Source organism: Rattus norvegicus, chromosome 7 (genome assembly GCF_036323735.1).
Source record: "Rattus norvegicus strain BN/NHsdMcwi chromosome 7, GRCr8, whole genome shotgun sequence".
Taxonomy (NCBI): domain Eukaryota; kingdom Metazoa; phylum Chordata; class Mammalia; order Rodentia; family Muridae; genus Rattus; species Rattus norvegicus.
Genome location: NC_086025.1, coordinates 1857804 through 1885032, shown reverse-complemented (window position 1 = coordinate 1885032; position 27229 = coordinate 1857804). Strand labels below are relative to the sequence as shown.

The window sequence follows — 27229 nt, the reverse complement described above, 5'->3', positions numbered from 1 at the left end:
GAACCAGGGAAACAAGAGAACAGATAGAAGTATTAGCCAAGCAAGCCGGACAACCTGAGCTCCATCTCCAGGACACACAATCAAGAACGACTGTCCAGAGTTGTCCTCGGACCTCCACACAGAAGCACTGACACTCAAGGGCATGTGTGTGCTTACATACACAATTCTCTTAATTTTTTGTTGTTGTTTGATTTTATTACTAGCTCTATGAAGCATTCTAAATATAGTTCACCTCTGTATCCTCTGTGGTTCCAGTTCCAGCTGAACTTGTCACAATTCCAAATCTCTCCTTCCGTTTCTTCAGCTTCTCATCATCCTCAGACTGTCAACGGACCAAGACAACAGCAAAACAAGTTAGTCTCTATTTACAAGTTTACAGGAATAAAAACTGTAATTTATCGGTTACAATATGTGAGCCAACCTTATATCAGGAGCCGAAGATCACACAAATGTGAAAGATAGAAAAGAAAATAATCACCTGGACATGGTGGCACACACATTTAATCCCAGCACTTGGGAGGAAAAAGCAGGTGGATCTCTGTGAGTTTGAGGGCAGCCTGGTCCACAGAGCAAGTTCAGGACAACCAGAGATACACAGAGAAACCCTTTCTTGAAAAAACAGAAACAAACAAAAACTAAACAAACAGAAAATACACCACCTCGTAATACGGTTTAGCTACACTTTGGCCCCAAGAACTTGTGTGTTCTAAGTCTGGGACTAGAAACGTGACAGTGGCGGGAAGTGGTGAGACCTTTAAGAGGCCAGACATAGCATCTCCACCTGTGCCCTGGAGCTAAGGCTGTTCCACAGCCCTCCTTACCCAAATCCTGCCTTGGGAGAGCTGGTCTAGGAGTGCTGATACACCTAAGATCACAGGCTCCAGTCAAGAGACAGTAGGATCAACTAACACCAGAGATACCCAGATATGGAGAGGCAAGCGCAAGAATCTAAACAACAGAAACCAAGGCTACTCGGCATCATCAGAACCCAGTTCTCCCGCAACAGCAAGTCCTGGATACCCCAACATACCAGAAAAGCAAGATTTGGATTTAAAAATCACATTTTACAATGATGATAGAGGACTTTTTTAAAATATTTTTTATTTATTATATATAAGTACACTGTAGCTGTCTTCAGACACACCAGAAGAGGGCATCAGATCCCATTACAGATGGTTGTGAGCCACTATGTGGTTGCTGGGATTTGAACTCAGGACCTCTGGAAGAGCAGTTGGTCCTCTTAACCACTGAGCCATCTCTCCAGTCCGATAGAGGACTTTAAGAAGGACATAAACAACTCCCTTAAAGAAATACAGGACAACACAGGTAAACAAGTAGAAGCCCTTAAAGAGGAAACACAAAAATCCCTTAAAGAATTACAGAAAAACACAACCAAACAGGTAAAGAAATTGAAGAAAACCATCCAGGCTTTAAAAATGGAAATAAATAATAATAGTAAACAATAAAAACTCACAAAGAAGATAACCCTGGAGATAGAAAACCTAGAAAAGAGATCAGGAGTCAGAGTTGCATCACCGACAAAATACAAGAGATAGAATAGAGAATCTCAGGGGCAAAAGATACCATAGAACACATCAACACAACTGTCAAAGATAATGTAAAACACAAAAAGCTCCTGGCCCAAAACATCCAGGAAAACCAGGACACAATGAGAAGATCAAACCTACAGATAATAGGTATAGAAGAGAGTGAAGGCTCCCAATTTAAAGGGCCAGTAAATATCTGCAACAAAATCATAGAAGAAAACTTCTCTAACCTAAAGAAAGAGATGCCCATAAACATACAAGAAGCAAGTCCAAATAGATTGGACCAGAAAAGAAATTCCTTCTGTCACATAATAATTAAAACACCAAATGCACAAAGTCAAAAAATAATATTAAAAGCAGTAAGGGAAAAAGGTCAAGTGACACATAAAAGCAGACCTATCAGACTTACACCAGACTTCTCACCAGAGACTATGAAAGCCAGAAGATCCTGGGCAGATGTCATACAGACCCGAAGAGAACACAAGTGCCAGACCAGGTTACTGTATCCAGCAAAATGCTCAATTAACATGGATGGAGAAACCAAGATATTCCATGACAAAATCAAATTTACACAATATCTTTATACAAATCCAGCCCTGCAAAGGATAATAGATGGAAAACTCCAATACAAGGAGGGAAACTACAGGGGCTGGGGATTTAGCTCAGTGGTAGAGCGCTTACCTAGGAAGCTCAAGGCCCTGGGTTCGGTCCCCAGCTCCGAAAAAAAGAACCAAAAAAAAAAAAAAAAGGAGGGAAAGTACACCCTAGAAAAAGCTGGAAAAAAACCTGGATACAGAAAATGTGGTACATCTACACAATGGAATACTACTCTGCTATCAAAAACAATGACTTTGTGAAATTCATGGGCAAATGGATGGAACTTGAAAACATCATCCTGAGTGAGGTAACCCAATCACAGAAAAACACATATAGTATGCACTCATTGGTAAGTGGATATTAGCCCAAATGCTCGAATCACCCTAGATGCACAGAACTCGTGAAACTCAAGGATGACCAAAATGCGAATGCTTCACTCCTTCTTTAAAAGAACAAGAATACCCTTGGCAGGGAAGAGAGAGGCAAAGATTAAAACAGAGACTGAAGGAACTCCCATTCAGAGCCTGCCCCACATGTGGTCCATACATATACAGCCACCCAATTAGACAAGATGGATGAAGCAAAGAAGTGCAGACCGACAGGAGCCGGATGTAGATCGCTCCTGAGAGACACAGCCAGAATACAGCAAATACAGAGGCGAATGCCAGCAGCAAACCACTGAACTGAGAATAGGTCCCCCGTTGAAGGAATCTGAGAAAGAACTGGAAGAGCTTGAAGGGGCTCGAGACCCCATATGTACAACAATGCCAAGCAACCAGAGCTTCCAGGGACTAAGCCACTACCTAAAGACTGTACATGGACTGACCCTGGACTCTGACCTCATAGGTAGCAATGAATATCCTAGTAAGAGCACCAGTGGAAGGGGAAGCCCTGGGTCCTGCCAAGACTGAACCCCCAGTGAACTAGACTGTGGGGGGAGGGCGGCAATGGGGGGAGGGTTGGGAGGGGAACACCCATAAAGAAGGAGAGGGGGAGGGATTAGGGGGATGTTTGCCTGGAAACCAGGAAAGGTAATAACAACTGAAATGTAAATAAGAAACACCCAATTTAATAAAGATGGAGAAAAAAGAAAAAAGCAAGTTTCTTTCAAAAAACCCAAAAGATACCCACACCAATAATTCTACCTCTAACAACAAAAATAGCAGGAAACAGCAATCAGTGTTCCTTAATGTCTCAGCATCAATGGACTCAATCCCCATAAAAAGACAGACTAACTGACTGGATACAATATCTCAACATCAATGGACTCAACCCCATAAAAAGACAGACTAACTGACTGGATACATAAGCAGGATCCAGTATTTTGCTGCATGCAGGAAATGTACCTCCGTGACAAAGACAGACACTATCTCAGAGTAAAAGGCTAGAAAGAAATTTTCCAAGCAAATGGTCCCAAGAAACAAGCTGGAGCAGCCATTCTAATATCGAATAAAATGAGACTTTCAATCAAAAGTTATCAAAAAAGATAAGGACGGACACTTAATACTTGTCAAAGGAAAAATCTACCATGATGCACTCTCAATCTGAATATCCATGCTCCAAATGCAAGGGCACCCAGATTCATAAAAGAAACCTTACTAAAGCTCAAAGCACACACTGCACCTCACACAGTAATAGTGGGAGACTTCAACAGCCCACTCGCATCAATAGAAACAGAAACCAAAAAGAAACACAGTAAAACTAACAGAAGTTATGAACCAAGTAGATTTAACAGATATCTACACAATATTTCATCCTAAAACAAAAGAATATACCTTCTTCTCAGCACCTCATGTTACCTTCTCTAAAACTGACCATATGACTGGACACAAAACAGGCCTCAACAGATACAAGAAGGTTGAAATAACCCCATGCATCTTATCAGATAACCATGCACTAAGACTGGTGTTCAATAACAACAAAAACAACAGAAAGTCCAAATACACATGGAAGCTGAACAACGATTTAATCAATGATAACTTGGCCAAGGAAGGACTAAAGAAAGAAATTAAAGACTTTTTAGAATTTAATGAAAATAAAGGCACAGCATACCCAAACTTATCGGACATAATGAAAGCAGTGCTAAGAGGAAAGCTCACAGCTCTGAGTGTCTCCAAAAAGGAATTGGAAAGAGCATACATCAGCAGCTTGACAGCACACCTAAAAGCTCTAGAACAAAAAGAGGCAAACACACCAAAGAGGAGAAGAAGGCAGGAAATAATCAAACTCAGGGCTGAAATCAACCAAGTAGAAACAAAAAGAACTACACAAAGAATCAACAAAACCAGGAGCTGGTTCTTTGAGAAAACCAACAAGATACACAAACCTTTAGCCAAACTAACCAGAGGGCACAAAGACAGTATCCAAATTAACACAATCAGAAATGAAAAGGGAGACATAACAATAGAAACTGAAGAAATTAAAAAAAAATCATCAGATCCTACTACAAAACCCTATACTTAACAAATCTGGAAAATCTGAGTGAAATGGACAATTTTATAGACAGATGCCAGGTTCCGAAGTTAAATGAGGATCAGATAAATCATCTAAACAGCCCCATAACTCCTAAAGAAATAGAAGCAGTCATTAAAAGTCTCCCAACAAAAAAAAGTCCATGACCAGATGGGTTTAGTGCAGAATTTTATCAGACCTTCAAAGACCGAATACCAATACTCTTCAAACTATACCACAAAATAGAAATAGAAGAAACACTACCAAATTCGTTCTACGAAGCCACAATTACACTTATACCTAAACCACACAAAGACCCAACAAAGAAAAAGAACTTCAGATGGATTTCCCTCGTGAATATTGATGCAAAAATACTCAATAAGATTCTCCCAAACAGAATCCAAGAACACATCAAAATGATCATCCATCATGATCAAGTAGGCTTCATCCCAGGGATGCAGGGATGGTTCAATATACGAAATCCATCAACATAATCCACTATACAAACAAATTCAAAGTCCTAGTCAGAGCAATTAGACAACAAAAGGAGGTCAAAGGGATACAAACTGGAAAGGAAGAAATTAAACTATTACTATTTACAGATGATAGGATAGTATACTTAAATGACCCACAAAATTCCACCAGAGAACTCCTAAACCTGATAAACAACTTCAGCAAAGTGGCTAGGTATAAAACTGACACACATGGTATGCACTCTCAGATAAGTGGATATTAGCCCAAAAGCTCAGAATACCCAAGATACAATTCACAGACCACATGAAGCTCAAGAAAAAAGACCAAATTATGGATGCTTCAGTCCTTTTTTGAAGGGGGAACAACATACTCATGGGAGGTAGAAGGTAGGAGAAACATGGGAGGAAGAGAGGTGGGGGAGGATAAAGGGGGGCAGGATCAGGAATGGGAAGAGGATGATATACAGAGGGTCAGAAATTTGAACAGAGGAGTGTAGCAATGGGGGACGTAGAACTGGGGGGCAAGTACCACATGCCAGGAAAGCAAGAAGCTCCCAGGACCCAATGGGGATGAAATTAGCTGAAATGCCCAACAAAGGGGAGGGAGAACCTGTAGAGACCATATCCTGAGGTTAGGTAAGGCCCCTGGGTTGGGGGATGGGGCTACCCACTCATCTCCAAATTTTTAACCTAGAATTCTTCCTGTCTAAAGGAAATGTAGAGACAAAGTGTGGAACAAAAACTGAAGGAAAGGCCATCCAAAGACTGCCCCACTTTGGGATCCATTCCATATACAGGAACCAAACCTAAGCAATATTGCAGATTCCAAGAAGTGCTTGCTTACAGGGACCCATGGTCCCAGCAGCATATGCAGCAGAGGATGGCCTTGTTTTGCATCAATGGGAAGAGAGGCCCTTGGTCCTGGTGAAGGCTCAATGCCCCAGTATAAGAGAATGCCAGGGTGGGGAGGCAGTAGTGTGTAGGGGAGCACCCTCATAGAAGTAAGGGGAGGAGGGATGGGATGGGACTTTCTGTGGAGGGGAAACCGGTAAATGGGATAACATTTGAAATGTAAATAAATAAAATGTCAATTAAAAAAAAACTTTGAGGGCTGGAGAGATGGCTCAGCGGTTAAGAGCACTGACTGCTTTTCCAGAGGTCCTGAATTCAAATCCCAGCAACCATGGTGGCTCACAATCATCTGCAATTGGATCTGATGCCCTTTTCTGGTGTGTCTGAAAACAATAACATTGTACTCATACACACAAAAAAATAAACCTTAAAAAAAAAACCTTTTAAAAAATGAATTAGACTAGGAAAAAAAGGAGATTGCACATAACAGGAGTTGTCAAGGTCAGGGATGGTATCATTTCAGAAAGGATTAAGGTTCTCATAGAACTATAAGTTGATTCTTTTTTTTTTTCTTTTTCTTTTTTCTTTTTTTTCCCGGAGCTGGGGACCGAACCCAGGGCCTTGCGCTTGCTAGGCAAGCGCTCTACCACTGAGCTAAATCCCCAACCCCTATAAGTTGATTCTTGTAAAAACAAATTATTCAAAGGGAAAAAAAATCTTATCTAACCTGAGTCATGTTTTCACTTCCTGTTTGGAAATGTGATTTTTTTCCCCATCCCAAAACATTCCAGCCATGATGTAAGGCAACCAGGAGATGTGGGACCCATGTTGCTATTTGAACTTTCAGCCTCTAAAACAATGAGCTAATAAGCAAGTTTCTTTATCAAGTTACTCAGCCTCCAGTGTTTTCTTACAGTAATAGGAGACAAGACTGTTAAGATATAGGACTGAGAACGACTAAAGACTTTTAAGTAGGGCCTCGTTCCCTCTAAGTCCAGTGAAAAGGTCAGGCATGGTGATGAATAGTAGTGGGTTTATTTTTTTTATTTTTTATTTTTTATTTTTTTGGAGCTGGGGACCAAACCCAGGGCCTTAGCGCTCTACCACTGAGCTAAATCCCCAACCCTCATAGTAGTGGGTCTAATACCGGCATTTAGGAGAAAGAATCAGGAAGACTGTGCTACACAGTGAGTTCCTGGCCACTGTGAGAGACATAACTAAAGTCTAAGATGGCTGAGTCACAGTGAAGTATTTGCTGTATATAAGTTCAATCCCGGCACCCGGCACATAAAACACTGGGTAAGGAGCTGAATCAAAAGAGACAGGAGGATGGATCTCTAGGGGTTTACTGGCTCCAAGTCACCCTAACCTACTCGGCAAGCTCTGTGCAGGCCAAAGACAGACAGAAGACACAGTGCAGCCAGCCAGAGGGCTTGACTGATAAAAGCCCTTGTCACATCTGTCCACTTGAGCATGATTCCTGGTACCCACATAGTAGGAAAGAACTGATTCCTTCCAAGTTGTCCTGTGAAAAATTTGCTAAGAAAGTCAAGGGCTTGCTTGAACTATCCAGTAAAGTCACAGAAAGCTCTAAATAATATGAAACTTAAAAAGTTCTAACGATTATTTTATGTGTTTTCCCTGAACATGCCTGTCATCATATGTGTGTTAGTGAGCAGAGACCTGAAGAGGGTGTGGGATCTCCTGGAACCGTACTTTGTTTTACTTTGCTGTAAACCACTTGCAGGTCTGAACCTGTGCCTCAAGAAGAGCAGCCAGTGTGCTTGTAACTACTAAGCTGTTTCTCCTGCCCACGAAAAGACAAGAGGCAAGTATAACCATCTGCCAGAGGCCCTAGATACTCTCCAAGCAGTTGTGAACTCCAATCTACCTCGGAACTGGGGAGACGATCTCAGCTTACACCGAGTGGGTGGGAGCTGGCCCTTCTCCGGCAGTGGTTTAGAGAAGCAGGCTACAGCAGAGTAAGGTGGGCCTACCACACCCTGTAACCTCAGCAGCCTGGGCGGGGGGTGCTGAGGCCTCAGCTGCTGGTGACTAGGCATAGTTAGGAAAGATGGTAAAAGAGGAGATAACAAAATAGGATAAATAACTAAGTGTTTTTTAGGTTCTGACCTAAGTATATGCTGGTTCTCCATAAACAGTGCTGAAGAAAGCAGTTGGTATAGTCCTTTAGTTTGTTTGTTTGAGACGGTCTTTTTATGTAGCCCTACCTGTCCTGGAATTTTCTACACAGCCGAGCTCCTCTTGCTGGGATCAAAGGCAGGCAGGAGGTGCCGAGCCAGGCTTTTTGTTCTCATTTTTGAATGTGCTTCTGTGAGATTCTTCTAGGTTAGATTCTTGTTTAAACTTTATATTTTTGTTTAAATCCCAAGAATTCATATCTACAGGCATGTCTCTGAGTATTCCAAAACCAGAGGCCAAAGCAAAGATAATCAAGAGGCCTACAGATGCACAGGGATGTTCCAATACATTATACTTGAGTCCCAACCAACAAACTGCCTTTGTCCCTGTGATCATAGCAGCCATTTCTCTAGGCAGTCAGGGCAGCTATCCAGCATTCTGTGCTCACTCAATTTAGCCCACCTCTTCAAACAGCCAGAGCGACCGAGCGAGCACCAGCCAGATCTTAGACTGTCAGCTTATTTTCCTCCCTTTGCAACTTCTTTTCTAGTGAGTACAGTCAAGGTTTCTTAGGGGCTACGAGACAGGGATGAATGCTACACAACCACTTAACCACTGGGCATTATCAGAAGAAACCATTACGCTCCTAGTATCACCAAAACTGAGTCTACAGTAGGTATTCATCAGATTACTCAACTACTAAAAAGGGCAAGCAGCTTCTAAGGAAAAAAAGGGTCTTGTTCTTGACCAAAATACTAATCTGCATGCTTCTATTTGCTTGGTGTTATACACAGTATCTCAATCTTATAATAATCCTATGAATCAGGCACCAGAAACAATTTCACTTCATAAACAGGAAAGTCAGGCTTAAAGAGATTAAGTACCTTATAGAACAAATCTCACTAACTGTAAGCAGCAGAATCAGCCAGGAGTGGAATCCTAAACACTTAAGAAAACACTTTTCCTAATTTGCTGTTTTACATAAACACATCAATTTTCCAAAGCTGCATTTAATTCCCAAAGCAGAGAGATAACAAGATCATGACCTAGAAGTCCCTGTCAATTATTTTTACCCACACCCACAGTAGTCATATCACCGTGTCAATACTAGGGTCCTATCTCCTGTCACACCAAAACTGCTTTGTACTTTCTAAGTCTGTGGGGAAAGACTCCAACAGTGACCTCGAGGTGACCTTTCCCAGATGAATCTGCACTAACTGTGCTAACCGGCTCTTCATCTGCTGAAATAGAATCCATTATTAAAAGCTTTCCAACCAAAAACCCCACTACATCTTCAGCACCCAAGGCAAGGCACCCAAGTTTTTGCTGATTGCCATTAAGATTAAAAACTAAAGAAAGCTGGGTGTGGTGGCACTTACCACCGGTCCCAGCACTGGGGAGACAGAGGCTGTCAGATCTCTGTGAGTTTGAGGCTGCCTGGTCTACAGACTGAGTTCCAGTACAGCCAGAGCTACACAGAGAAACCCTGTCTTGGAGGAGAGAAAACAAACAAACAAACAAAACAAAACAAAAAACAAAGAAAAACTAAATGGAGATTTCTTTCTTTTTTTTTAAAAAACATTTATTTATTTCATATCTGTCTTTCAGATACACTAGAAGAGGGCATCGGATCCCATTACAGATGGTTGTGAGCCACCATGTGGTTGCTGGGAATTGAACTCAGGACCTCTGGTAGAGCAGTCAGTGCTTTTAACCACTGAGCCATCTCTCCAGCCCGACTTTTTTTCTTAAAAAAAAAAAAAAAAAAAAAAAAAAAAACCAGCCAGTTTTTAGGGGGAATCAAAAGAACATTTTCATTGGTAGGAGGAAGGACTAGACCAACAGTAACTACCACTATGAACTTTTTAAAAAGACTTTAATGCCACCCAAAATAAGCACCTGAACAGACTCAAGACACAAATGATAAACTAGAGCTGAAACGGCATTATGGAAATCACAAACCTCGGCGTTACTTCTTTACAAATCCCACTATAAAACCTACATTCATCTGGAACATAAGGAGCCAGCCCCATTTGTTGGTATTTATTACTATTATTACATTGTTATTAGTACTATGCGCTAACTGTGCATTAGTATTATGTACTAATGTACTTATGGGGGCACCTGAGGTCATAGGTCACCTCTGTACTGTTGGTTTTCTTCCACTTTTTGTGCACTGTGGGAGTGGAACTCAGGTCATGAGTGCCTTTACTCACTGAATCCTCACCCCAACCCTTTGGTTTTTTTGAGAAGGTTTTCTGTAGCCTAGGCTGGCCTCGAACTCTAGATCCTCTTCCCAAGTGCTTCTATTGCAGGTAAGTGCCACCATGAGATAAGGGGAGAGAGGGGGGAGAGGAGGGGGGGGAGGAGGGGGGGAGGGGAGGGACACAAGCAAGACACACAAAAATCTCATTTATGATTTAATAATTGTACAGAAGATGAGTGTGTACCCATATAAAAAGAACAGGGGTGGGGTTGGGGATTTAGCTCAGTGGTAGAGCGCTTGCCTAGCAAGCGCAAGGTCCTGGGTTTGATCCCCAGCTCCGAAAAAAAGAAGAAAAAAAAAAAAAAAAGAACAGGGGTGGTGGCAAGATGGCTGAGCAGGTAAAGGCCCTTGCTGTCAAGTCTGATGATCTGAGTTCAGTCTCCGGGACCCTCCTGCTAGAGGGAGTAAAAAAACTCACACAAGAAAAATGACCAGTGCCAGGAAGTGATGGGCGCTCCTTTAGTCCCAGCACTTGGGCTGGCAAAGGCAGATGGATCTCAGAGTTTGAAGCAAGCCTGGTTTACAGAGGGAGTTCCAGGATAGCCTCCAGTACAAAGAGAAACTCTGTCTCAAAAAAAACAAAAATAAAAAAAAAAACAAAACAATATATATATATATATATATATATATATATATGAAACAAACATATATATATATATGAAATAAGGAGAGAGAGAGTGAAATCAACAGAACAGGACAGGGCGGCTCATGCCTGTAACTCTAGCACTCAGTACAATGAGAGCCATCACAACCTTAAGACAAGCCTTGGCTATAGAATGAGACCATTGCCAAAAGAGAGGAAAAGGAGAAAGAAAAAAGAGAGCAGAGAAGAAGGTGTAATCTGCATTTGCTAAGCTTTCACGAATCACTATCACTGTTTTTAAACATGTATTTTATTTGAAGGTTTATTTTTATTTTTAAATTGTGTGAATAATTTGTACACGCCTGAGGAGGCCAGAAGAGGGCATCAGACTCCCTGAAATTGTGACTTCAAGGCCTTTATAAATTGCCCACATAGGTTTGGGGAATATAACTCAGGTCCTCTGCAGCAGTGCAAACCAAGGTTTTTCAAAACTGACTTCTAATCCTTGTTTTCCTTTTACATTTACAATGTCTTCAAGGACTATTAAGGAAAAGGACCCATTGAAGGAATGACTAAGACCCTCAAGAGTGTTCTAAATCACATGTACAAAAAGGTGTTTCACATGTAAGAACTATCATATCAGGTAAACATGACACACTGGTTGTGTTCTGTTGCATTGTATTGCACTGTCTTGTACTGTACTGTATTGTAATGGTTACTGTTGTTGGGTTTGGTTTTTATCAGGGTTTCACTCTGCAGCCCACACACACACACACACACACACACACACACACACACACACACACACACACACACAAAATACAGGTATAATGTAGGAAAATACCTTATCTGTGGCTTTACACAATCTAAATTAATCCCTTCTATTCAATTTTCCAAAGTGTAAGTGGCACTTTACCTGCAAATAAGCATATCAGCTAGATGTCCTATAGAATTTTAAAAATTATTTACTTATTTTATGTATATGAGTACACTGGAGCTCTCTTCAGACACACCAGAAGAGGGCATCAGGTCATACTGCAGATGGTTGTGAGCCACCATGTGGTTGCTGGGATTTGAATTCAGGACCTCTGGAAGTGTTATTAACCACTGAGCCATCTCTCCAGTCCCCTTAGCAGAATTTAATATTCAAGAAAATACCCTTTAGACTGAATAGTTTCACAGCAAAGGTCGAATGGAGAAAAAGATTTTGCCTTACCACAATCTTGGAAATGATTAAAGAAACACAAAAAATAAAGGCAGTTTCTACTTCCAATTAACATTTTTCTCCCTCAATGTTTTCACCATCTAACTACGTAAGTAACCTGGACTGTTGTACATTAATTATCTTAATAAATTATCTTGAAAGCACTCTAACAATAAACTTAGAGCCATGAAAAAAAAAAAAGGGTCTTTTCTTCACTTGGCAAGAAGCAAGTGCAAGTTTATAATTTCTTAAACACTTTAACTTCTCTTTTAGCCCACCACCCAACAGAGGCAGTAGAAAAGAAAGGATATGGGGAAGTCTGTTTAGAAAGGTTCTTTGGAGCAACTGTCAGCTATGCTGTCTAAAACTCGACAGTTCAGTTTACTGTTAAAGACAGAAGCTCGATCTACTTGCAAACACTTCACAGACACACCAAGTCTCACTCAGGAGTCAGGGTAACAAAGAAAGCGACCATGATGAAACAACCTAGCAGAGACATCCAGGAGTCAACACGAGTCAACAAGAGAGACCAAGAAAAGTGCCAAGAAAAGTTCTCAGCTACGCCTTTTCAGAAAAACAAAGATCAACAAAGATGTGAGATCCACAAGCGTTACACAGCTAGCTCTATAAACAAGCCATGTTCAGCCTCCGTCACCGTCCATTGAGTTCTACTTATACCCTCCAAACATGACATGTCCTCCACAGGCCTTGCCTCAGCATATGTCTTGCTTCAATATCTACATCTGTCTCTGCTAACATCAATCTGTCAATCAGCCTGAACCCACGGAAGTGACAAACACTATAACACAATACCAAAGATTTTTGATGTGTTCTCTCTATAGAGTCCCAACAAGTTCAACCCAACTCCACAATATAAGACCAATACGTGTATGTTGTTAACAAAAAACCTTTTATCACATGTCCTTGCATGTACTTACTGTAACAGAACATCCTTCATCTATGTCTACTTTAGCTAAACATTCCTTCATGAGTCTGCCTTAGCCTTTTACCTATGTCCACTTCAATCAAACGTTCCTTCACATGTCTGCCCCAGCGAAACACCATCCAACCGACTTTCCAAAGAACCTTCAAGCTTCCACTTTGGAAGTTCATTTGTAATTTGCTCAGTCGTTTCTTTTGTGTATGTGCATTTGCCCAGATGGGACTTTGAGGTTTTTCTGAAGCACATGAGCATCTGCAGGGTCTAGAAAGGGTTAGGAATGTAATTTAGTGGTAACAGCATTTGCCTAGCCTCTTTGGGGCCTTGGGTTTAGTCCATGATACTGTAGAAAGGAGAAGGAGAAGGAAAGAAGAAAAGCCACAAGTACTGAGATGGAAGAAAGAAACACTTTGAAATCCAGAGAGAATAAAACCAGTATCAGAGGCAAGTACTTGAGAGCAAAATGATATGGCTGCAGAATTTACTCCACCCAAGCGTGGTATAAAGGGCATGCTTCTAATCCTAGGACCTGGGAGACAGAGGCAGGAGGACTTCTATGAGTTCAAGATCAGTTGGGTCTACAGTGTAAGCTCCAATACAGCCAGAACCACACAGTATCTCAAAACAAACAAAACCGAAACATTAACAAAACATAATTTTCCCTGCCCTAAATACACAGGGATTGTTTTAAATTATCTCAAGTGTCCTAAGGGAGCAAAATGGAGGCACTAGATTATAAGTACATATTCAAGAGCTCTTGACAAGTTTCCACTGCATCCGGGTACAGAAATCATCTTTGTGAATTGTGTAAAAGCATAACCTATCAATAAAAAGCCTATGGCCAATGAGCCGAGGCAGGAAATGGGAGGTGGGAGTTCCAGTAAGGGGTTTGGGGTTATAGGAAAGAGTCAGAGGTGGGAGGAGATAGATGATAAACCTGAAGAAAGGTAACTAACCAGTGGAAGAACTAGAATAAACTGGATTATTGAGATATGAGCTAGTCTGGGGAATAGAGCAAAAGTTTATGACCTAAGCATTAATTCATGAAATACGAAGTCTCTGAGTGAGGTGGAGAGGGTAACCCCAAGGTTACAGCAACCTAAATTACGGCTAGGAATTAAGTACACAGTAGATTACACCTGCAGTAATTGGCAGCTAATACAGCAGATTTTTAAAAAAGTGACTGTCTCCTTTTTCCAGCAGAATACCAACATTAATATCTCTATCCAAAAATGAGTTTAAACTTTTGTTCATTTCCAAACTCAACTTTAAAGTGAAGACCAAATTTAAAAGAACATTTTTCAAACTTTGCTAGTTTTATCTTGAATACACAAACACTGCTCCTAAACTGTGCTGAGGCTGTTTGCTCTGCCAAAGGGTGTCAGCCACGGTAATGCAGCTGCGCCCTGTGAGCAGGAGTTCTAACACGCAAACATTCATAGGCTTCAATCTTGCCAGTACCACTCTAGTTCATAAAAAGAAACCCCGAGAAACCAACAGTAGCCTCAAGTGCAATTCAGGCACATTAAAAAATTTCAAACTCAGAAATTCCCAAGAACACAAAAGTAGTTACTGGACTCAAATAAGAAAAACCCTTACTATTATCTTCAAAGCCCAAAGCTGCTTGTCCTTCTGCCGGTTAGTGCAACAAAGTGACTCTTCCATCGGCCCTCACACCACCTCAGGACAGATTCAAATCTGTCAATAGAAGGAACCTAAGATACTACAGCAAACCTCCCCTCAGGAACCATTCTTTTGGCCTGACTGAAGAGTCTTGGTGTGAGCTAGGACAGTTGTCTTCTCACCCTTTTTGTACACCAGTATGAGGATGTGAGCCCTTGAATATGTTAGTGCTTCACCACTGAGCTCTATCCACAGCAAATAAAACAACTAAGTAGCTGGTGCTTTCTATAAATGAATTATAATGAATTATAATATGCATTAAGATGTCAGAAGTTCTCAGACTAAACGAATTTAAGGTTGTAAGGCAAAAGGGCCTTACGATAGATTTCCTCACCCTACCATTGATGTGACTGATGGCAGGATGAAAAGCAGAGTCCAGAGGACAATGGGAAATAAATACGACATGGCCTTGACTTCCCACACATCAACCTCTTGTGTGAGGCTCACAGAATATCAAAAGGACAGGCATTATGGGACTAGAAATATGACTCCAACATTAAGAGCACTTGTTTTTGCAGAGTGTTGGGAGCAGAACACAAAAGTACTTATGCCCACAGTTCTCCAAAGAAACCAGGAGTGCTAAGTACTGCAGGATTGTTCCTCCGACAGGAAAGACGTAAAAACCCCGTTTTTACATCCAGAAAACCAGGAACAGGAAATAATTAATAGCCTAATGATCTGCATTATCTGTAGAGCCAGTCCATATCAAGTTCCTACAACTAGGACCAGTGTATAATGACCCTTCATTATCTGTATAACCAGAGGCTCTCCTGAGCTCCCCAAAACACAACTAATAGGGGTGGCTAATAGCCCAAATGACCTCCATGTTATCTGTAGGGCTGATACCAGGCCAGTCCCTTCCTGAGGCCCTTACGCTAGTGCAGGCAGCCTATCTATAGACAGGTATCTTCTTGGAAGAAATATATACCGAGTTGTGTTTTGATGTAGTTATGGTTCCTTACACACTAGAGATTGTATTACACCAGGAAACCTTTCCTAAATAACTGTTTATTACATTTGTTGGGAGTAAACTGCCTAGGGTCATACTCCTTAAGTCTTGATCCAGGTTGAAGTCAACATGAATGAAGTTTTCACCCTCATCTCTTGTGGTTCACTCCCCTGCCTGCTATGATCACCTATAAAAGTTATCCCTCAGAAAAGGACTTGCATTTGATTCCCAACACTTATATCGTAGTTCAAAACCATCCATAACCTCCTGTTCTAGGGAATCTGAAATCTGACAGTGTCTTCTTTGAGTTCAAAGCTAACTAGGTGTACATATCTAGTTGTAGGCTCGTCAGGTCTACACAGTGAGACCCTGCTTTTAGAGGAAGCTGTCAGTTATTAATCAATTGTATTTGAATGGTACTCATGTGTATAAACTACTACACTCCTTACCAATACAATGATCAGTAATATTAGCTTCTTGAGTGTTAATACCTTAAACTTTTCTAAGCTTCTACAATTCATAGATCAGGAATCTTTGACAGCACAATTTCATACCAAAACCCCATCAGAATTGTAGCTATAGTTCCATAGTAGAGTGCTTGCTGAGAGTTCAATGCCCTATATATACTGCCAACAAAATTAAACCACACACACACACCCCCAGTAACACACACCCCCAGTAACACACACACCCCAGTAACACACACAATATAGCCTCATGCCCCAAACCAAACACACCATTATTTCCTTTTTTTTTTTTTTTTTTTTTGTGGTTCTTTTTTTTTTGGAGCTGGGGACCGAACCCAGGGCCTTGTGCTTGCTAGGCAAGCGCTCTACCACTGAGCTAAATCCCCAGCCCCCATTATTTCCTTTTACACAGAGTCTTATAGCACTTAAATTATAGCGTGTGTGAATGAAATGAAACATAAGTCAAAACATATGAAGACCTTAGTGGTTTCAACCATATAGTTCTTAAAAATGTTCTATCAAAATTTTCCAGGGCTGGCAAGATGGCTCAGCAGTTAAGAGCACTGATTGCTCTTCCAGAGGTCCTGAGTTCAATTCCCAGCAACCACATGGTGGTTGCCACAGCCATCTACAATGGGATCTGATGCCCTCTTCTGGTGTGTCTGAAGAGAGTGACAGTGTGTTCACAAAATAATTAAAAAAAAAAAATTCCCAGACATGTAATTTATGAAAAACAGAGCAATCTACCAGCCATAATTATTGATATTAATGATACAGCATCCAAAATTTCACTTTGCTTCACCAAATTTTAAAATCAAACCGTCCTGGTCTCTTTGAGACTGGGTCTCATGGGTCCAAACTGGCCTCACAATGTGGCTGGCGATGACCCTGAACCTCAGACCCTCCATTTCTACCTCTTAAGAGTTACTGTTGGAAAGCCCCACCACACCCAGTTTACAAAGTGGTGGGAATGCAGCTGAGTGATCCAGCATTCCACCAATTAAGCTACAGTCTCATCCCTAAACAATCTCCCCCCTAAATCATGGCCAAGTTAAGTGTGTCTTATCTGCCAGGAGTGGTGGTGAGTGTCTTTAATCCCAGCACTTTGGGAGGCAGCGAAGGGGGGAATGAGTTCAAGGCCAGCCTGGCCTACAGAGCAAGTTCTAGAATAGACAGGGATATAGAAAACCTTGACTCAAAAAACCTAATTTTTTTTTTTAAAGTATGTTTAATCTTAGGGCGGAGTGGGAAAGCATGACAAACAAAGCAAAGAAAAACCATTACAATTTAGTTCAAGTTAAGATTATCTTTTTAAGAAAAAAAATCCATTCTGCCCCCTTCTTCCAAATTCCTATACCCAAATGGTTCAATTAAAATTGAATGGCACATATAATGATATCACTGGAAGTACATAAGAAGTAGAAAATGTTGGGGGAGGGGAATAATGGAAGGAAGAGAAGATTTCTCTGTTACAGATAAAGGACAAGTTCAGTTCAGTTCAGTTCCCCACCCCACAGAAGGACCAGATGAATGGATAAACAGAGGTCAGAGAATGTCCCCTCTACTATCTATCTCTCTTTCATCAGCTCCTTGCCCTCCCTCAAAGTTTGTTCTACTAGGCCAGTAAAAAGAATAGGTTTTTGTTTTATTTTTAACCTTAAACAGGTGGAGAAAAATAAGGAAAAACAGACAGAGGATTCTGCATTGCCTCTCTAATTTTGAGACAGTGTATTATGTAGCCCATTCTAGTCTTGGACTTGCTATGCAGTGATCACCAGGAGCTCCTGACCCTCCTACCTCATACCCTCAAAACTGTAGAGACAGTCTCTTACGTACCGTGTGGAAGCATCATCTGTCAGTAAAAAGCTTATGGCCTAATTAGCAAGAGGCAGGAAATAAGAGGTTGGGAATCCGGAGAAGTCTCATGGGAGATACAGACTGTGAGGAGAGGTGGTCAGCCATGTGGCACACATAAAATACAAAAAACAGGTTATATAAGTTACAAGCTAATCAGGTAACAAGCCCAAGCTATGGCCTAGGCATCTATTCATAAATAAGTAAGTCTCAAAGTCATTATCTGGGAACTGGGCAGTTAGTAGAAAAGACAGAGTTACACAAAGTAACCACTTGTGTCAGAGGGTGAGACAACACACAGTGAAACTGACTCTTCTTTAGTGTCTCAACATACTTCAGGGACAATCTTCTCAAAATCAAGACTATTACACTTCTCACCACTGGCCAATAATGAGCATGTGGGGCGTGTATGTGCGCGCGCAAGCGTGCATGTGGTGTGCTGTGTGTGTGTGTTTATGAAAATACCTAGGAATATACCTAGGGTCAGGGTAGAGTGCTTGAAAAGCACATACAAGGCAGGCACTGTACTCGGTCACTAGCCTCATTACCACCCACCAACGCTAAGAATACAAAATCTAGAAAAGGATTAAGGATTACTTAGTAGGATAGTTGATCACAGGAAAAGCTCCAAATGTAGGAAAACCTGGTAATATTCCAGAAGAGAAAAGAAAGATAAACTAAAATTAGTAAGGCTACAGATGCTTCTTTCCCCTCCACAAAAATCATTAACGCTTGCCCCATGTATTCCTGAGAAGGAAGAAAAACAAATATTCCAGTGTTCTTAGACGTGCTTTTCATCTTTTTAATCAACATGCATTTTGTTCAACTTCCAAAAATATTAAGCTTTACTTTCCCAAGTATGTCAATGTGTAATAAAGCAAAACTACTAAAGGCAGACAGACTTGTTAATATACAGACCTAATCCAGGCTTGGTTGGTTACTTTTTCAGATTTAGTTTTTAGCAAAATCCATGTCCTTTGACCATAAATAATCAATTGAACTGATTGTCTTCATTCCTATCCAACTGCTGCTTTTTTTGCTATCACCAAGTCCCATCTACCAATAGGACTTATGCAAACACGTCTTTTGGAGCCAAGGAAAACTGACAGAAGAAGAAATGATCAGTCACACTCAGACTGAAAAACAAGACAGTGAGGGGTTGGGGATTTAGCTCAGTGGTAGAGCGCTTGCCTAGCAAGCGTAAGGCCCTGGGTTCGGTCCCCAGCTCCGAAAAAAAAGAAAGGAAGAAAAAAAACAAAAACAAAAACAAAAACAAGACAATGAGTAGTTAGCCAGGCCTTATCTATTTATGTGGGTTTATTTTATTGAGGAATGGTTTGTTAGCTTATCATGACCATGGGGCTTCAATGAGAAAACTTTTGTATAAATATTGTCTAAATGCCAGTGCCACCCTCTGGTATCACCTCCCTCATCCTAAACCAATAGCAGTCTATTCACTGAGAACTGAAGTAGAGACAGGACTAGACATGACTCTCACTAAACAAAGAGAAAGAGGGAAGATATCCTACAGATGGGAGAATAAGAGGGAAAACAGAGCCCTTTAAATTCCTGTGTAATACCTAACGTGTATGACACAGTTAGCGAGCTAAAAACTGAAATGTATGTGCACCCATGAAGTCAGCCAAGGACTGAAAACAAAGTTTCTTCAGACTGTTAATGTGTCATCTATGGTATGAAGAGATAAGCAGACTGGGATTTTAAAAAGGGCCGGGGAGACATATACCCACAAGATGCCCCAACATACAACAAAGACACGTGCTCCACTATGATCACAGCAGCCTTATTTATAATAACCAGAAGCTGGAAAGAACCCAGACGCCCTTCAACAGAGGAATGGATACAGAAAATGTGGTATATCTACACAATGGAATATGTGGAGGGGGGCTTAGGGGGATGTTGGCGTGAAACCGGGAAGGGGAATAACAATTGAAATGTAAATAAGAAATACTCAAGTTAATAAAGATGGAAAAAATAAATAAATTTTTTTTAAAAAAGGGCCGGGCGCAGGGCAGGGGGTCATAAGCATTCCTATATGAACTCCCAATGCTGTTCTAGGTACATGTTTTCTTTTACTCCCATTACACTTGTACCAGGATAGTTAGAGCAGGCAGTAACAGCACTGTAGGCCACAGCATTGTTTCAAAGACAGGGTCTCCCTACAGAGACCTGCCTGCCTCCCAAGCACTGGATTAAACTATATTCAACAGTATATGGAAGAGAAGTAGGCTGTTTTAGTAGTCTGGATAAAAGGTGTGAAAATAATCTATTGAACAAAATTATTTTGTTAAATACCTCATCTGATGTAATCAATAGTGGGCAATGATATTCAAATGATATAAAAAAAAAAAGTGCTAAAAAGCCAGCTTCACAAAATGACTGCCCAAGAGTTGTTTCAAAATTCCTATGCTGTTCTAATAGTCTAAAAACAGAAATTACAGGTGACATATATTACCTTTCTAGAGATGGAAGAGACATTCAAACCAAATCTCTGTGCTCTTTCCTTTAGTTTATCCAGGTTAACCTACAAAAATAGGGACACATTAAAAAAAAAAAAACGAAAACAAAACCAAGGCAGACACTATAGTTCAAAGCTGAGTTCAAATTTGCCTTCCTGGAATCAAACATACCACGTGCCAAACTCAGTAAGTGACAGAAATCCTTCCCAATGATAACTAAAAAGCCTCTTCTGAAATAGACGGTGAAGGACTCAGCTCTCTCACCCTACTCATCAAGGGCAGCAAGAGCCTGGAAGAGCTTAAGACCAAAGTAGGCTAAACAGTGCTCAAAAAACACCAGATATAAAAACCATCATCATCCGGGCTGGAGAGGTGGCTCAGCGGTTAAGAGCACTGACTGCTCTTCCAGAGGTCCTGAGTTCAATTCCCAGCGACCACATGGTGGCTCACAACCATCTGTAATGAGATCTGATGCCCTCTTCTGCTGTGTCTGAAGACAGCGACAGTGTACTTACATATAATAAATAAATAAATCTTAAAAAAAAAAACATCACCACTCTAAGTAAGTCCACTATTCACAGTCCAAACTCATTAATTCACACCAAAGAATCTCTAAAAGTAGACTGGTTTTAGTTTTCTGAGACAGGCTCTTCTTCTACGAAGCCCAAGATAGCCTTCAAATCACTATGTATCCCAGCAGAGTCTCAAACTTATAGTAATCCTCCTGCCTCAGCCTCCTGAATGCTGGGATTACAAGCGCATCACACTAAACTCTGATAAATGATGTATCTTAAAGGAAAGGTAAAACTTCTCAACTTTATAAAACAAATGATACTACTTGACACAATTCTTTCCTCTTTTCTTAGAAGCCTTGGTACAATCATTTCTAACATATTAAATAATAATAAAATATTTCAATTTCAGTTACAATTTTGACTGTGGCATGAGTTGAGAGTTGAATCTATTTTATCACAACACTATTTTGAAAATTCACTGACTAATCACAATGGCCCAGAAAACACTACTCTAATTCTTCATTCTTTCCTCTCAAATATATGTGTATAACACATATATATACATTGTTTTGTTTTGTTTTGTTTTTTTGTGACATCTGACCATGTAGCCTTAGCTTGCTTAGAATTCACAGGCTGACCTCAAACTGCATAGAGATTTACCTGCCTCTGTCTCCCAAGTGCTAGGATTAAGAATTAGAAGCTAGGCAGTGGTGGGCACACACTTTTAATCCCAGTACTCAAGGCAAAGGTAGAGAGGCAGAGAGGCAGAAGCAGAAGCAAAAGCAGGCAGATGAGGGAAGCCTGGTCTACAGAGCAAGTTCCTGGATAGCCAGGGCTATACAGAGAAACCCTGTTTTTAAAAAACAAAACAAAATGAAAATATTTTTTTAAAAAAAGAATTAGACTAAAAGCTACTAGATAAGGCCTAAAACTTCAGGGTCATAAAACAAAGGGCTAGCCTTTAGCTAACGAAAATCTATTTATCCTTTCAAAGTAAAGGCTGGTAGGGAAGGTTATCTATAGGAACTTTAGTATGTGGCAAGCTTTCTAACTTCCCCACTTCAAACACTTAGAATTCAGGGCAAACTATACTGCAAAGTTACCAAACTCTTGACCTCAAGTCCCCTCTAATCTGACAGAGACTCAATCTTCAAAACTGTACAGAATTAAGATCTAGCTTTGTGGGGCTGGATCTGGGGCTTAAAAGCATCGGTTGCTCTTCCAGAAGACCTGGATTCAATTCCAACACCCACACAGCAGCTCACAACTGTCTGTGACTCAGAACTCAGGGAACCCAACATGCACCCAACAGACACACATGCAGGCAGAATACACAGTCACATAAAATAAAGGTTAAAAACTATTTTAAAAAAAATCTGGCCTTTTAAAAGATTAAAAAAGATTTCATACCATTGGCTTGGTGTCAGATGATAAACCTAAGGAAATAAAAATTAAGTTACTTAATATTTTTAAAATTTCACAAAGATTAAATCTTCAAATCAAATTAAACATAATACACAGGATAAAAACCCTTTAGACACACATAAGACTCTGTCTCAAAAATTAACTGATTCAAAAAAGAACAATCCGCACAAACAGAATATAAGTCACTTCCACAGACTGAGACGTTGGGCCTGTGAGAAGGCTCAGCAGATGAAGCTCTTGCTCCACATGCCTGGTGGTTCAGTCCCCAGAGCCCAAGTAAAAGTGGAGGAAGAGAATCAACTCCACATAGGTTATCTTCTAGATATTGGTTCAAAAACCAAAACATCCATCCATACAAAATATTAAAAACAAGCAATTACAGCATCGTCACTGAGGGTGGAGGTAAGGAAGCCCGGCCTGCTTCCTAATCACTCTATGCGCTCACACCTTTATTTCAAGATGTGAGCTCACAGCTCTCTGTTCCTGCCCCCATGCCTGGGGCCTGGGGCCTGGGGCCTGGGGCCCTACCTCTGTTCCAACACTGTGGGCTCTTACCCCTCTGCAGCCATAAGCCAAAATAAATTCCTCCTGCCTCAAGCTGCCTTCCATCATGTGTTTTATCACATCAACAAAGAAGTAACTAGTACGGCATGTATGCAGTGGAGGATGAGAGCTTTGAACCCCAAATCCTTTATCCACTTCTCTTGCATGCTAGGCAAGCACACTACAAACTAAGGTACAGATCCAGCCACTAGGTCCTTTTTTTCTTCCTCAAGACAGGATTTCTCTGTGTAGCCCTGGCTGTCCTGGAACTCACTCTGTAGACCAGGCTGCCTTGAGCTCATAGATATCCACCTGCCTCTGCCTCCCAAGTGCTGGGATTAGAGGTGTGCACCACCATCGTCCTGGCTCTTGTTTTAAGATAGTTTTCTACTATATCACTGAGGCTGGATTTCAAAGGGCAATTCTCTTGCCTTAGTCTCCCAAGTGCAGGAATACCCTGCTATCCTCTACCTTAAAATGTCCTATTATTTTGTGTGTCCATGTGGAACCCAGAGGAAAACCTCAGGTATGGTTACCCGCATCTGTGTACTCTGTTCTGTTCTACTGAGAGACGGCCTCTCACCAATTATTGAGGATGACCAGCCAGAAGGCTCAGGTACCTGACCGGCCTCTGCCTGCCAACTACTAGGATTATAAGCACACATTACCTACCATAGCCTGCTTTTTTGTTTTCTCAATGTGAGTTCTTTTCAAGTACTTTACCCACGGAGCCATCTTCTCAGCTCTTAAAATACCATTAACATTCTACATCGTCCACTATACTACAGTTACACTGAACTAAATCGTACTGCATTGGATACATGGTTTTTCCAATTTATTGACCAGTATATATGATGCTAACATAAGCTTCATGGCTAAGTCTTTAAGTATATCAGAGGTTACTTCTTGGTAACTTCTTAAAAATGAAATTGTGAAGTTAAATATAGTCTCCTTCACTTTAACACTAGGTTTGCTCAGAGCACTAAAAAAGTACACAATAATTTTATGCTAGTAAGACACAAAAATAAGTGAACAAGTAGTAAAAATGTCTCAGAAGTCCTAGAAAAGAAAAACAAATGGTGAGGCCTGCTCTGTCCTCACTTCAGAGCACCCTCGTCACTACTCATGGGGTCTTAGGGCACACACAAATGCTACAGCCTCCTTAAGGGCTTCCAGAGCCAGCCCAGCAGCCTTAGCCTGCAGGGATGAGGTCTGAAGTAGGAAAGACAAAGTGAACCTTCTCAGAAGAGCCTCTGTTTCTCACCTTTTGTTGGAACTGAAGAAATTCCAAACCTGTAAGAAGAAAAAACAAGCTAAGTCTTAGGAGCTGTTCACACCCCTAGTTGTCTGTGTCCGTGTCAAGGGTGCATCACACTTCTTTCCTGTGATCTCAAACTTTGCAATCATTAGCTAATTCTAACAACCCCATGAAAGAGGTTCAGTTTACTCTCCTTCTCACCAGCAGTGCAGGAGTCCACTAAAGGAAATCCTCAGACTCAGGAGCAGCTGGCAGTTCCTGACGGTTACCTACCATAAAAGCCCTGACCAATGACGACAAAACCCAGTGTCTACCTACTACATCAAATCAGCAGAAATGAAATGTTCTGAGTATGGACCAGACTGTTCATTAAGTTCAATGGAAACACTTCTACTTAAAACAACAATTATAACTAGAAACAAGACTCTAACCCCTACACTGTTATAACCTCTCCCTCCACCTTGGATCCAAACAGGGAGAAGCACTCACCTCGCTGCCCGAGCAGCCTTCTTACTCTCCAAGCTTACAGGCACATTGAAACGTTCAGCCCTCTTCTGCATTCTCTAAGTGGTAATAAATGAAAAATGAAGAGAAAACTGTAATTTGTTTTTAAAAAAGTTGGTTAGGGTCATTTCTTAACTGAAAACACTGACAATCTCAGACCACATCAGGTAGTATCCATTCTAAGGCTTAACACAGCAATTGTTTCCAAAACACACACACACACACACACCACTCACTTATTGCATTCACATTCTCAAAAACAAAAAGAAATAAAATAAAATCCATATTCTATACAAACCCCAAAATACAGTTATATTTTGTTTGAAAAAGATAACGGGAGTGGGGGGAGGCGGGGGGCGGAAGGAGAGAGAGGGAGAAAGGGAGAGTAGGAGAGGGAGAGGGGGGAAGGAAAGGGAGAGGTGGAGGGGAGAGGGGGAAGGAAAGGGGAGAGGGGGAGGGAAAGGGAGAGGTGGAGGGGAGAGGGGGAAGGAAAGGGAGAGGTGGAGGGGAGGGGGGAGAGAGGCAGCGGAGGAGAGGAGAGGAGAGGAGAGGAGAGGAGAGGAGAGGAGAGGAGAGGGGAGGGGAGGGGAGGGGAGAGGAGAGGAGAGGAGAGGAGAGGAGAGGAGAGGAGAGGAGAGGAGTGGAGAGGAGAGGAGAGGAGAGGAGAGGAGAGGAGGAGAGGGAAAGAGAATGCACACACAGAGATCAAAAAAGCATTTTGGTTCCAGTACAGATAATCTAACAGTTAAAAACACAACCATCACCACCACCAACAACAAAAAATACTTCTTCCCTAAATTCTAAAAGAAGTGAATAAATCTCAACTATAAGCCAGGAATGGAGGCACACTCCCAGCACTCAAGAGGCAGAGGCTGGTGGATTTCTGAGTTTGAGGCCAGCCTGGTCTACATACTAAGTTCTAGGACAGCCAGGACTACAGAGAGAGAGACCCTGTCTCAAAACAACAGCAACAACAAAACCCTCTATTGTGAAAATACAAAAAACTAAACACAAGATCTCAAATGAAATGTTTCAAACATCTTAAGATAAGAATCCAAAGACATTGCACTCAACAGCTACCAACTAACAACTTAGAGGGACATCTACCATTGCACGTCCAGAGTGCACACGATCCTCTCAAACCCTACTCCTACACCTATAAACTTAGTAAGACTACAGTGCTACATGTAACAGATGACAACGCTCCTGAGTTGATGGAGAAAGAAACCTCAATCGTTACTATTCCCCCAACTCCCCTAGTAAACTTGTCTATGAATACATTATTTGCATGGATCAAGCTCAAGCTTTAGCCACAGGGACCTTTACCTACAGTGCCAACTTAACAGCCCTAAACAAAAAAAATTAAATAGTGATGAAGACAGAAGAAAAGGTTAAAAACAGAAACAACCAGGCATGGTGACACATACCTAGAATCCTAACACCCAGGAGACTGAAGTAGAAAGATTTTGTTTCGAGCCAGCCTAAGTTACATAGTAAGATGCTATTCTAAAGAAGAAAAAATAAAAATAAAAATAAAAACGGGGACTTGGTGGTTGAAAGTGCAGACTGTGCAAGTGTGATAACCTGAGCTAGAAGGTCCCAGACCCATGTAGAAGCCAAATGTGCTAGTGCACATCTACAGGCCAAGCGTTCCTGTTACAAGATGAGAGGTGGTTACCTGCTGGAAGCACAGGGGCCAGACAGCCTGAAGCAGACATGATAGCAGCATAAACAAGGACCCAACTAAGTCCAGCAAGATGGTTCAGTGAGTAATGTTCAATGCCAGGCCGGACAACCTAAGTTTATCTCTGGAACCCACAGGACATGCTAGAAGAGAACCAATTCCCCCAAGTTGTCCTCTGACTTACACAAGTGTGCGCTTGCGCTCACGCGGTCTCTCCCCTCCCTTCCTCTCCCCTCCCCCCTCCCCCACACCAATAGATAAAATGTAATTTAAAAAAATGTTTTTAAAGGAGCAACCTCTACCTCAACAAAGTGCAGGGCAAGAATCCACTATGAAAAACTGTCCTCTGTCCATCCGTCTACCATGGTATTTATGCATCCATATTCCTACCTCAATAAAAATTATAAAAAGAATACTTACCTCAGTTTGAGGTATTCCAGATGTAATTTTTACCACCTTCTTTTCTGATGCCCTAAAAAGACAGATTTTTAAAGGTCAGAAAACTGCTATCGTAATCCAAAACATTAGAAATGTGCAAGAATTCACCTGAGTTATGTCCTCTGCCCCACATGTGTCTACCACCCCTTATTCCAAAGAAACAGGAAGTCCATAAGAACGCTGGTTCCATGAACTGTCATCAACTGAGAAGAAAAATTAAAATAAAACTGTTTTAACTAAGGTTTGAGACACCATCAGCCAAGAAGTCAGGCTAAACACACTGGGCTGAAGGGATGCACACGGTAAGTCATTCCATTTGCTTTTAGGCACTTAACAGTTACTTTTGAACTAAGAACTAGATATCTAACCTTCTATTA

General features: G+C 41.2%; 1 protein-coding gene across 4 annotated transcripts in view; it reads right to left on the bottom strand.

The window, feature by feature from the left end:
* Positions 1–27229, bottom strand: part of Sarnp (SAP domain containing ribonucleoprotein) — a 54237-nt gene that overhangs the window by 4801 nt on the left and 22207 nt on the right. For 2 of the 4 annotated variants that reach the window (NM_001033070.1, XM_063263713.1), the window contains 6 exons: positions 26835–26886; positions 24716–24789; positions 24233–24261; positions 22411–22436; positions 20482–20550; positions 233–322 (listed from right to left, as the gene is read on the bottom strand). In NM_001033070.1, the coding sequence (NP_001028242.1) occupies positions 233–322; positions 20482–20550; positions 22411–22436; positions 24233–24261; positions 24716–24789; positions 26835–26886 (340 nt within the window). Of the gene's footprint in view, positions 1–231; positions 18652–20481; positions 20551–22410; positions 22437–24232; positions 24262–24715; positions 24790–26834; positions 26887–27229 lie in introns of those variants that run through there. The other 2 variants (XM_008765031.4, XM_006240781.5) reach the window with 2 other exon arrangements.